Source organism: Meleagris gallopavo, chromosome 7 (assembly GCF_000146605.3).
Source record: "Meleagris gallopavo isolate NT-WF06-2002-E0010 breed Aviagen turkey brand Nicholas breeding stock chromosome 7, Turkey_5.1, whole genome shotgun sequence".
NCBI classification, from domain to species: Eukaryota; Metazoa; Chordata; class Aves; order Galliformes; family Phasianidae; genus Meleagris; species Meleagris gallopavo.
In genome coordinates this window covers 33,994,216-34,007,596 of record NC_015017.2, presented here as the reverse complement: position 1 = coordinate 34,007,596, position 13,381 = coordinate 33,994,216, and the positions used below count along the sequence as shown (strand labels likewise).

General features: G+C 38.6%; 1 protein-coding gene across 1 annotated transcript; it reads left to right on the top strand.

Annotated features, from left to right (window-relative positions):
- The first annotated feature begins 6 nt into the window (after positions 1–6).
- CXCR4 (C-X-C motif chemokine receptor 4) lies at positions 7–2,623 on the top strand. The gene is made up of 2 exons (XM_010714024.3): positions 7–79; positions 1,041–2,623. Exons 1-2 carry the CDS (start codon positions 53–55, stop codon positions 2,100–2,102), a joined length of 1,089 nt encoding a protein of 362 aa, XP_010712326.1. The 5' UTR covers positions 7–52; the 3' UTR covers positions 2,103–2,623.
- The last annotated feature ends 10,758 nt before the right edge of the window (positions 2,624–13,381 follow it).

The window sequence follows — 13,381 nt, the reverse complement described above, 5'->3', positions numbered from 1 at the left end:
CAGCTGCGCTCGTTGGGCTCGGGCGGTCTGGACCTACTCGGTGGCTCGGAGTATGGACAGCAGCATGGACGGCTTGGATGTAAGTGCAGAGGGGAAGCGGGGCGCGTGCCCGGCCCTTGCGCGCTGTTTGCAAACGGAGTCGCTTCGGGGACTCGGAGCCGCGTCCCGCCGCCGCTCCGTCCGGGCCGGGCGGGAGGCCGGGAGTCGATGCGTCCCACGGAGCGGCGGGGTCCGCAGTCGCCCCTGTAACCTGCGGGGCGCCCCGGGCGCGTCGGGTCTGGGCTTCGCGTCGTGCGGGGCGTGAGGCTGAACTCGCAGAACACGAGGGGTAGTGCGTAGCCAGGTGGCACCCTCCCGCCTGCATCGCTTTTCAGCGCGGTGCTCCGAACCGTTGGTGGTTTCCTGATGCGCTTTCATGCCCTCACCAGAATTTCGCTTCCCCTTTCTACCGCCGCGGCGGCTCCCCGGCCTCTGGGCGGGAACAAAGGGCGGCGGTGAGATGCCCGCTGCCCTCGGGCTGCCGCTCCCCGGCTCTCGTCCCGGCGCCGAGCTGTCAGTCGCTTCTCTGGGGGAATCCTTGCTATTCATCCTTCATGACATCAGCCGAGGGCATCCTCTCTGCTTCTCCGTGACCCCATCCCCTTAATGAGAAGGAACTTCGGAGTTGCAGAATGACGAGTGTAATTCTTCTAAGTCTGTGTGTGTCACACATCTGGCTTTGTGCATTTGTAGCACGCATCCCATTAGAGCGCTGAAATCTCCTGAAGCACGGGGGTATTCCTGAAAGTAGGTGTCGTCATTCTTTTCTCCCGTCCTCAGAGAAACACAAAGGAAGTTTTTCCTTGTCCGGTTTTTGCTGTGTGTAAAATAGCCAGTGAAATAGAAATCGTATATAAATACATTTTTCTGTCTGGGTTTCAAAAAGTTTGCCTGTTGATGATGGTGGTGACTGTTGTTGGGACTCTTAACATATAGCGAGCTGTTGTTATAAAAAAAAAAAAAAAAAGCCAACATCTAATTTTATTTTCTTATTTATTTAGCTGTCCTCTGGCATACTCATTGAATTTGCTGACAATGGCTCGGAGGAGATTGGCTCAGCTGACTATGGAGACTACGGAGAGCCGTGCTTTCAGCATGAAAACGCTGATTTCAACAGGATCTTCTTGCCAACCATCTACTCCATCATCTTCCTAACAGGAATAATCGGGAATGGATTGGTTATCATTGTTATGGGCTACCAGAAGAAACAAAGAAGCATGACTGATAAATACAGGCTGCACCTCTCTGTGGCTGACCTTCTCTTTGTCATCACCTTGCCATTCTGGTCTGTGGATGCAGCCATAAGCTGGTACTTCGGGAATGTCCTGTGTAAGGCAGTTCACGTCATTTACACAGTCAACCTCTATAGCAGTGTCTTGATTTTGGCTTTCATAAGTTTAGATCGTTACCTGGCAATAGTCCATGCCACCAACAGCCAGCGACCCCGAAAGCTGTTGGCTGAGAAGATTGTGTATGTGGGTGTCTGGCTGCCAGCTGTGCTTCTGACAGTGCCTGATATCATTTTTGCCAGCACAAGTGAAATAGAAGGCCGGTATCTCTGTGACCGCATGTACCCTCATGACAACTGGCTGATTTCTTTCCGATTCCAGCATATCTTGGTAGGACTTGTCTTGCCTGGCCTAATAATCCTGACTTGCTATTGTATTATCATATCTAAGCTGTCACATTCAAAAGGCCACCAAAAGCGCAAAGCCTTGAAGACAACAGTTATCCTCATCCTTACCTTCTTTGCCTGCTGGCTGCCTTATTACATTGGCATCAGCATAGACACGTTCATCTTGCTTGGAGTCATCAGGCATCGCTGCAGCTTGGACACAATCGTGCACAAATGGATCTCTATCACAGAAGCCCTTGCATTCTTCCATTGCTGCCTCAATCCAATTCTTTATGCCTTCCTGGGTGCCAAATTCAAAACATCAGCACAAAATGCCTTGACATCTGTTAGCAGAGGATCAAGCCTCAAGATTCTTTCAAAAAGCAAACGTGGGGGACATTCTTCTGTTTCTACAGAGTCAGAGTCTTCAAGTTTCCATTCCAGCTAACGCTTCCCTTTGCCATCCCTTCCTAAATAGACATTTTAAAAAATGCTCAAGATTTCAGAAAAAACAAGACTGACCATAATGTACAGATTTATTTTACAGTTGGAATTTTTTATTGCTTCTTTTAGTCTTTGTGAAGTTTACTTGACTTATTTATATAAAACTTTTGTATTGATAAACTGTCTAGGCAGGTCCTGTGGACAAGTGGTTAGTTCACAAAAGCTTGAGTGTTTGTTTGTATAGATCTGTGAACTAAACACCTGGATTGTAGCGAGTGACTGTTAAAAGATTAGAAAATATTTCTGTTTATATGTAAATGTTTTCAATGTTGTTATAGTCTTAAATGTTGGCTGGATATTTTTGCCTTACTAGATGTTTGGTTTACAATAGTTTAACTCTCTGCTGTAGAAATGGCACTTAGAACTAAAGCTGCCTCTGTTACATGTTAGGGCTTGTTGTTTTTTTCCCCATTATCAGTAATTGATGGTTGGACATTTTATTTTATTTTTTTGTTCAAGGTAAATAAAAATATATGACAAAGTTATTTTGAGTGGTATTTTTATTTCTGGTTAAATGTTTTTCTTGATGCTTATTGTGCATTGAGAATTCAAAGTAAATTCTCTTTGAAAGCTGCATAGCTCCTAAATGAATGGGGGGAAAATGAGTTTCACTACATACTGATTGTTTAGTTGACAGCTTTGAGGTCCAGAGTATTTTTTTTCCACCAGACTACATTTACTCCAGTTAGCATTGTCTTCAGAATGACTGAAATAATCATTTCAACCAAAGAGTTTTCTGAGGGCAAAATATCCATGAATGAAAACCAATCTGCTCAAGCAATTGCTGAGGTTTATAGCCTCTGAAGTATCAAAATAAGACTACTGCATATCACTAACCTTCATGCCATGCATATAAAATCAATACTATGCTTCTGCCCTGTGCTGTTCTAAACTTAGTTTCATATGCTGACAGTGATCAAAAGTAGTTGAATCCAAATTGTAGTATCTGAGTTGGCACAAATATTGTGTTTGAGCTAGAAATCAATTTTTTAGGTTATCTCCACTGTGGAAAGTTCTCCCATCTACACCCAAGTTTTAAAAACCTGAATGTGTAACATTTTTAAAAATATATCTTTTAGGGTCAAACCAGCCAGATGATAGATAGCTAAGATTGGTTATTGGAAATAATAAGTTAGTCAGATCTTCGTATTAGCAGAGTGCATTCAAAAGTAAAGAATATACTAAAAGAAAGAGGTATTGAGAATATTTGTATGTTCTTAAACTGAAAACACAACTGTCACTTATCTAAGTAGCTAACAATTGGACAGGTTTCTGAAAAGCAAAACATTAACTATGCTTACTAGTCACACAAACGAAATGAGCAGCACAGACATTTCAGTGATGTTATTCAGATTGTGTATTTTGTAGGAACTTCATGTCTCAATATGTTAAACTATATCTTAAACTGTAGGATTAAATTTAGATATTTTCACAAATTTAAGACCCTTCTGTATTTGGCTCCCCTGCCCTTCAGTCAGGAAGCTGCACTATTTTGGCTGCATTCTATATGCTTGCAATGACTGGTGGCCATCTGATTTGTGTTGAGCTGACTCAGTTTGCTGAACCAAAACTAAACCTGAACACAAAACTAACCTGGCAGAAAAAAATAAGTGCTAGCACTTCAGTGAATTGAAACAGCTCAGCAAGGTATCCAACATGCACTAGAAAAGGGCAGGACTCTAACCTGAAGCTAGGCACAGAGAGAGAAAAGTGAGTGAAAAAGAAGAGGAAGCAGACACATTGTTCAGTAATTAAACTGTCACATCATTTCAACTCTAATGTGTAACTTCACTTAGTGTAACATAAACTTAACAGAAAAAGATGCATTCTCAAGAAAGAAAAGGTCTCGCTTTCACCAAATTTGCCTTCACAGAGTTGAGAAATGAGGAAAACATGACATAGGAATAGAACTTCTCGAATGGTTTATTTTTATTGTTCATTTGTGTGTTTTCTTAATTTAGTGAGCATTTCCCCATGAAGAATTTGTTGTTCTAACTGATTCTGATTTCCACCCCAACCCAATCAATCACAGTGACTTAATTGCACTTATAAAATACTCACTGGCTATCAACACTTCGCTGCTTATTTGTTGAGGAAATGCTTAAAGCCCTCTAGCATTAACTTTGATTATTTCCATTATACTTCAGTCAGCCAACTGTTACCTCTAGTGGAGAGCTAGCAGGACAGAGGGTGCAAGGCAGAGTAAACCCAGCAGCCTACCATACTGCCAAAGACCACTGAAAGAGCATTTTATACAAACAACAAAGCATTTGTGTAGAAAATAAATTAGTGAAATTAAATATAACTCGTGCCCTGTGGGGATGAGACCTACACTGCTTTTATAAAACCACTGCTGTTCTCAGTGCAGTAAAATGAGTGCAACTACGGACAGAAAGAAATCTTTAGAAAGTTTGCTGGGTTTGGGTCCGGCAAAGAAAATGAGGCAAAAGGCACATATACTTATTTTTAACTGACTTTATATATTGATAAATATGGATATATTTGTAGTGTTAATTGAGAGAATTAAAATGCGGGGTTAGAACAAGATGATCTTTGAGATGATCTCTTCCAATCCATGCTATTCTACAATTCTATGAAAAAACTGCAAATTACACAAAGTTGTCATGAGGAAACATAATTAAAAATATGATTCTAATTCTGTCCTTTTACCTCTGAATACATAGCAGGAAAATTTTGTTGAAAGCGCTGAACTGCAGCAAATATACCATGCTGGTAAAAAATTATTTATTTCCTTTTAAAGCAAAATTGCCTATAGGAGGATTTTTGATGAGGCTTCAACTCTTTTTGCATCTTTGTGAATCAAAAGCCGTTCTGATAAATGTATTCCTCAAAGTCTAAATTTAGTCCCAAAGGTGAATAGGTCTGTGTAATTTATTGGACAAGTACACACAAGCAGAATTTTCCAAAGTTTTCAAAGAGACTTTCCAAGTATTTTTTCCAGTTTTTCCTTTCTAGTATACCAAATAACCATAGTGACTTATTCTTTCAAACATACACCATGCGTAGTCTCGGTGCTTCATTGGTATAAAATAATACTACCAACTAATCGTAAGTATGCAACTCAAATATAGAAGAGAAAACAGATGCGAGTACAGATGAGTACTCATTGCAAACCATTAAAATGCTTTTGCAACTTTAAAAAGTTACAAAGTAATTAAAAAAAGAAAAAAAGTATGTACAAAGACATCATAATGTATTTACACAAAGTCTCTTTCTGCAGGATTCAGATTTTGTCTGCAATGGTTGATGCAATGCCAACAGGAATGCCTGGTCTAAAACATGGATATTCACCTAATACTATAATGCATGCCTTGTAAGTGCTTAAGATTAGTCAGAAATCCTTTGGATCAGGCAAGTCTAAACCACAAACAGAACATGTACGTGAACCGACTTTTGCTTCATCTGAAATGCTGTTTGGAAAAAAAGTTAGACTACATAAAGTGGTGGGATAAAATTACACTTTACTCCATTATTTGAATGGTATATTTTCAGTCCTCCTAATCAGATTGTATGGAGCCCATATTTGAGAAGCGTGTAAGAAGCTGAGTGGTTTGAGTGTGTCAGAGCTCATATATGCATACTGTACAGGCTGTGAGTAGGTGGAGTGTGTTTTTTCTTGGCTAGTTAGATGACATAATCGTTATAGAAGGGATTTGAGTTCTATGCATACATAAATTAGAACAAAATCACCATGAAAATAAAAAGGAAGTAGCAGAAATAACATGGAGCCATTCACACAAATGAATGGTTTATCTTATGATGGTTGAGCTCTAGTTGGACAATGTACAAAGTGACCACCTCTAGATGTTTGGCTGAAAAGGCCATTTTTTATATTGTTTGGGAAAGGAAACAGCATGACGAGGAAGTACTTCCTCAATCCAGGCATGTCTCCAAAAGCCCCAACAATGGAGCATTCTCATATTCTCATAGTGCTGAAACTTAGGAAACACTCAAGCAGATAGGGCACCAGAGTTTTTGCTCAGAGGATGCCACTCCCTCACTTTATGTTTTGAAAGAGCGATACCGAGTCTTTTTCACAACCATAAATCACATGTCAATTGAAACTCCATGAGCACTGGGATTATTTCTTATAAAGAAGGCACGGATTTCTTATAGTCTTTTATCTTTATCCAAGAAATCTTCTGTTTTTATTTTGATTTTTTTCTGAAAGTATTTCATAGTTAGCAAGATGAAATTTAAAGGCCATTTGCTTTGACATCAACTCTCTTACTACCGTCCCACTGTTATAGTACCATCAAGACATAGAAGAAGTTTGTCTGTGCTTATTGATTTTGAAATCAAATTTTGACGGTAGTTGATTATAAGTTTATTTTATTATAGAGACGTATACAAGTATATCAACATATATATAACGATGTAGATTATAAGCATCATTTTCAGTTGTTGATACAAATGATCCAGCCTTCAGCAAAGCTACTACTGACTTCAGAGACTCATTGCAGACATAGTAGATAGTCATTAAAATGACTACTTTCTTAAAAGGGCACAAGGTTTTACTGACAAAATCCTATTGAATTCAGAGGGCAGGTTACTTAAAGAATCATGCTTCTTAAAGTGCATGTCCTTCTAGTCCAAATCAATTACAAATGAAGATTATGAGTTCCTCTGATTTCAGCTGTAGTCAGAGACTATAAGAAATTAGATCTTTCAGCACAGAGCAGGTGGAATTATTCTGGTGAATGTAACAGAAATAAATTTTCAGCAAAACAGTTTTCTCTTACTGGAGGCATGCACATCTGCATAGTCAGCTATCAGCAGTCTGATAGCGATTTGTCTTTAGTGGTGTAATGCCTGAAAGAACCAGGTCCCCATTTGAAATATCCTTATCTTTTGGAATTCAAACCAGAACAGATTCTCACTATGCTAATGTGTCACATTAAGTAGAAATTATGAGTTCTTTGGAAGGGATACACTGTGAAAGGTTCTTTGCTTTTTTGTTTTGTTTTGCTTTGTTTTGGGGGGTCTTGCTGTCGATACTGCTTTTTGTTTCTTCTGCCTTCACAACTTCTATTCCACTTGTCTTTTCCTTTAAAAATGTAACTTTATAGAAAACCTGGACCAGTAAGAAAAAGTAAAAAGAAACTCTTCAAACTGAAAAAGCAGCCTTCACAACAGTTTCCAAGTCTTCTCACATGCATTTCCCTTCCAACATCTGCTTTGCTTTAGCCAAAAGATAAATTACTTCTATATCATATGCAAAGTTTGAACTCAAAGGCTAGTTTTATTCTCCAGCTTCTTAAAATGCAAACACGGCACACATTTGTTTACTTTCTTGATTCCCATTCAGCACTTCTAATCTGGCAGATCTTCCCAATGTGAGGTCTGAATAAGAAGGGCTGAGGGGGCCCCTTACCTGTGTGTCAGTGTCAGCAATGATGACAACACAGCTACAAGCACACCAGCTGTCCCTGAATTTGCTCTCCCTACTGATGTGCTCTGCAAGGCTGCAATAAGGCCAGACAGTAATAATAATCACTGGCAAAATTCCTAATGTATCAGCTTGCCAAAGGTGAGCATGACAGTCCTCAGCTGCCACCATACAAAATAAACCTGAAAATTTCAAACAAAATGTTTCTTTAAATCTTCTCTCTCAGCTATTCGATCTCTTACTGAACATTCCACCTTTCACCCTTTTCATGCTTACTGCTCTTCTTTACTACTGCTCCTTTTCAGGCTAATATTTGCTCTTATTTTTTCTTGGTGAAAATATCTAGTATTTAAGCTATCTTTAAAACATCTATTCTGCCAAGTCAGCCTACAGATGTTCACCAGGGAGAGAAATGTTGGTATGCTCAATAGCAGAAGACCAGACAGGGACCTCAGTTTTCTTAGATCAACTCTGTATTTAAAATATGTGGAAACCAAGAGAATGATACTGATTTTTAAAAGGAGTGTTTTAATGTGACAGCAACGGATGTGTATTGCCAAAACTGGGTTCACTGCAAGCCCACAATCTATTATTCCTTCTCTTTTGTGCAGAAATTACATCTATCATACAAGTGTTATATGCACTGTTGGAACTCAATACAGGACTTTATGAATAAGAGAGTCTAGAGTCTCTAACATGAATAAGAGGGAAGAAAGGATCACAAGTGCATGGTTTCATGTTATATTTGACTTGACAGAGGAGTGGACTTGATGCATTCCTGCCATTCTCTACTCTTATTTTTGACTGCTTTCCTTGTCACAGCCTTCCAGGTCAGTCCAACTCCCACACCCCACAAGCAGCGATTCACACGGCTATGTTTTCTATGACAATGCTATCCTGCATGGACCTGGGCTCTAATGATGCACTGACACATGGCAACTGAGCTGATCTAATTGTCAGTGGAGCCAAAGAGGATATTCTCACACCTCACAGTCCCTCTCCTTTGCTCATTTACTCTTTCTCTCAACCCCTGCTGCGCATGTGACTCATTGGCAAGCCAGTTCAGTTCTTGAAGACTGGGTTTCACAGGAATTTGAAGCAATCTAATAGTTTGCTCTGCTGGGAAGCTTTCCAAACTCCCTCACTCCTTTTGTCTTCTAATCCTTTCATTTTGTATCTTCAATACTCTCCAATTCTTAGTCCTGTGGACCTGTATTCTGGCATATCACCATATCAGTCACACCTTTTGAACAGACTTAATTGACTAAATAGACAGAATCTTTTTTTTTTCTAATTTAGTTTATGCTATTTTAATGAAGTTAACTCACAAAGAGGCTGAACATATCCAAGATAAAAAAGTAAGCAGTCAGATACATGGCTCAGTAAAAAATGAAAATTAGTAACGGACTTCTTGAAATATTTATTTCAGCAGCAATGAAATTCTGACTGTGTATGTTTTGTTAAGCCCTTCACCCACAGAAAATGAGCAGACAGGACAAAGTGAATAGATTTCTGTCCTCATAGTTAATTAAATTGGCCCACTAAGAAGCCAAAAGACAGAGCATTTGCAAGAGTGAGGGGGAAACGAGGCACCTGGGGGGAAGTGGGACCTGCCCTTTGGGAGCAGCTGTTCTTTGACTGCTTTAGTTATCTTGCCAAAACTTCCCTGAGAAAACAGCCAAACAGTTAAACAAACATCAAACAGCTCTCAGGTAGAGGGAAAGATGCTGAAAAGAAGTGGAGAGAATGAGATGCCCTTCTTTAAGGCACGTGAACTCTGCTTCCTCTGTAACCAAAACATGGTTACCCGCTGACTATGTGACAGTGGCCCTGCAGGGGACTTCTCCCTGAAACAAGGCTCAAACATGGCATCTTGAATAGCAGTTTTTAAACTAAATAGATCTATAATAGTGTGATTAATCATGTTCTTGATTATAACTCATTTGGCTTATCAGAGTGAAAGTATTAATGTATAGCTCACAGAACTTTCTGAATAGGATGTATGTTCATATGCTTTTTAAAAGGCAGAGTGCTGGTCTACTATTTAAGAGCAATTATGTTTCAGCAAGGCTTCCTGTTAAAAAAAATGCCAAGAATTTACCTTAAGTGTAATGCTGTGACTCTCCCTACTTATAATTAACCTATTGATTCATACCAAGTTGCCTCTTGGTATGAATAATGCTTAGGAAAAAAAATATTAAGTCCCTACCACAAACTCAAACTTAGTTCCACAGAAGAAATGCAGTGAGCCTTGTCATGTTGAATCCAGCCTAAACAAGCTCAGATTGTGTGGTGTCAATATGTGGAGCTGCATTGTTCTCCTGTCACTGTACAATGAGGGGAGAGCCTGATAACTGCATGAATATTCAATGTAGGGTACACCAATCTGACCATATTGAGCCCAGAGAATAAAAAACTTCAAGAGCCACGAATCCCTGAATCCATACACTCTCTCTTCTTCCTACAGTCTAATGTGGTAGGAGTATTAAGAAACTGCATTCAATTCGTTGGGCACTTTGTGGACACTCCCTAATAAAATCTGTGACAGATGAGAGATGCCAGATCCTTTGCCTGTGATATTTAAGAACCACTCTGCTACTCAGGTGTTTGAAAGAGAGCCTCTTCATCCAGCCAGCAGTTTCATTAACAATTACAATTCAGAACAAAGTTTTTTGTATATCTCTAGGATAATTCCAGTTTGTAAAGCTAATCCATTTAAAAATTCTCTTCCTAGTAGCACACACTTGGCGTGTAGTCTTTCAGTTGCTTGCCAAACAGAGGCCTATTAGGCCCCCTAAAAGTCACCAATCTGATGAGTCCTCTTATATAAACTTACTTAAAACCTTTGACAGAAGGCATTAAAGGGAAACAAGTGGTTTACCCCCTCCTGTTCATCAAAATCCACCTTCAGCTCTGTTTAAGTAAGAAACTCTTAAAAGATTAGGGAGATTTTCACAAAATGCTAATAATTACTATCAGGCAGCACTTACACATGAAATTGATGCAGGTACTCAGTTACCCTTCTTACTATTGAATCATCAGTGGGGACAGTTACTGCACGCAAGATTTTAAGTGCTGCCACCTGTTTTTCAATAATGAATTAGTTCCATTTTGCCTGCTCAGAATCAATCTTTAGTCAGAAACACCAACATTGTTTAAAAGCTTGTTAACACACCACTATCACGTACAGACGCCAGTTTCCCAATAATACATCACCTAGCACATAAATGTGCAACCCACTAGTTTCATGTTCTTGTTGTCCCATTTCTTATTTTAATTAATAATACAAAAAATTAAATACGTTTTAAAACTTATTACATTAACTATATCATAGATTTTATATTTAGCCCAAGACAATTCCTCTTCACTCAATGCAGTCAGGCAAGGCAAAAGTTTGGACATCCCTGATCTAGTATGTACAAGCATAAGATTATACCAGTGTAATTTATTTCATTTACTGAAACAAAAATGGCAAATAGTTCCATCTAAAGGAACATAATCTATTCCTGTACTTTGCAGTTTTTAAGATCAGTTGCTGTTGCTCATCAGGAGAACCAACCATTATCAAGTCACTTGGTTTCTCCAGCTCCTGGCAACACAAGTTTAACCACATTCTGTGTGGTAAAGTGAGGCTATCACAATTTGAGACTTCAGGATGTCCATCCCACAAAATACATGCAAAAGACTTTTAGAAATATGATTTATAGAAGCCATTGTGCAGAGAAGGGAACTGCCTAAATTTACAAATGATGAATGCTAGAGAAAACGATGAGTAAAGCCATACCATACAAGCAGAATGAGAATACATCTGCATGAAATTGAACATGGTATTGAAATGCTGAGGTTATGTTGAGCTGATGGTGTTATGTTTGGAGATATTAACCAAGTTCAGAAATCAACAGAGCCAGAGAGGAGCATCTGTGATTATCTGTTCCTTCATCCATCCTGAGCATCTTGACCATTGGGATATAGAATCAGTGAATCATCAAATCAGTTTAAGCAAAGTTAAACAATTTCAAAGGACTCACAAGGCAAAAGTACCCATCAAATACAGTGGTGCTTAGGCATCCCTCCAGGAGAGACTACTCTGCCTTACTCTGCAGGGAACCCTGAGCTTTTGACGTAAGTCTCTTCACAAAGAACACTGCTTGTGCAAGAAGGCACCTCCAACTGTTCAGTGTTTTGCATATGATTAAGCATGCATTTGAAAAAGCATTTATGGGAGCAAGCACTGTCTGTTGAAACAAGCTGGGAAATGCTTTGATTCTTACTTCTGCTGGGGCTTAGGCAGATTGACTTTGCCATTCAGTACCATGAAGTCTGAAATGATTTTGTCCATAAACAGCAGTAGATGTTTGGTTACTCTGCTACAGTTCAACAAGAGCTTTCTAAGATTTATGTTTAAAGCATCCAGTTTGTAGAAATCTCACTCATAAATATAGCTGTCAGTAAATGGAGTCTAGGCTACTGCAGAACTTTCCTACATCAATGAAAAAGAGCTGCAGATGATATTCATACACTAGTAAATTCAAGATGCATACTAGAAATAAACTAGCTGCTGTTTTTCTCCTTTCATTTTCTACAAATCTCCATAGGTGAAAGGACAGTTGATCCTAAAAGGCTCTTCAGCCACTGAGGTACACTTAATCCTGAATCAACAAAACCTGCTAATAACTCTTGGCTGCTGAAAATGGGATTATTTTCTGATGACTGGACTTAATCCAACCAAAGGTCAGTAGAAAAAAAAATGCTGCCAGCTCAAGAGTTAATGATATATCCCTACCTCTATAAGCCTGTAATTTGTTTAGATACCTATGAGGTCATGTCAATCCTAATGTTTCCAAGTTTTATGAATGCAACCATAAGGCCCTTTTAAATCAAATTACAAATGATTATTACAACTCTAAATCAAGGGAAAGGCCCACCATTTTCTCTAATTGGAAAGAGTAATTTAATTATAATTCTTTTATATCCAGCTGCTTTGTATTTGTTCCATTACATTACAATAAATACACAGGGATTATGGAAAAGAAACAATTAACTGTTTATGACTTGAGAGGGCCGAGAAATCAAATCATATTCTGACAGAGCCACACTTCAGCCACACTTATATTGTTGGTCTTTAACGACAGCTATCTTCATATTCAGGATGCGATGGCTTCATTTCTTATTTAAAATATCTGACTGTAAAGACTGTATAACTTGAGAACTTACAGTGCTCTAACATATTTGAAAGATCTCATTCCATCCCAAAAAAACCATCTAAAGCAAAAAGCTAATGATTCAAAATTTACAAGTCAGTAAGCACAAACTAAAAAGTGGTTAATGCATTTAATATTCCAGTGTGACTTTGCAGTGACTTAACTAACGTAAATTGACAGAGCCTTCAAAACGAATCTTGTCAACAAAATCACCTTGACTTATTAAAATGTCTGCTTTATCTAAATAATTTTTGTTTGTGAAAATAAGTAGCTTTCCAAATATTAAATGAACCAAATGCATAGTCTGTGTACATTTACTGAATCTACTGTTTCATTATTTATTAGATATCAAATGCTTAACATCTGCTTAAGAAGGCCAACATATGCTAAGACCTTTGACTTTGATATACAAAAACTGTCTGCTGAGTTAGGAATCTCTCTGTAAATTAATTAGATAAACATGAATATACTATGTATATTCTTTCAAGGCTTTTTTTTCCCTAGAGATAATTTGTTATGCAATGAACAGAGGACTAAATATACTGAAGGAATCTCTTTTGCCTTTGAATTAACAATGTTACAGTTTACAACTTCTAAACTTCTTAGTGGATG

Excerpts from the sequence above, each read along its gene's own strand:
- CXCR4 (XM_010714024.3), top strand. The coding sequence starts at position 53 with ATGGACAGCAGCATGGACGGCTTGGAT. Across the intron at positions 80-1,040 it reads GCAGCATGGACGGCTTGGAT|CTGTCCTCTGGCATACTCAT; the intron begins GTAAGTGCAGAG and ends TTATTTATTTAG.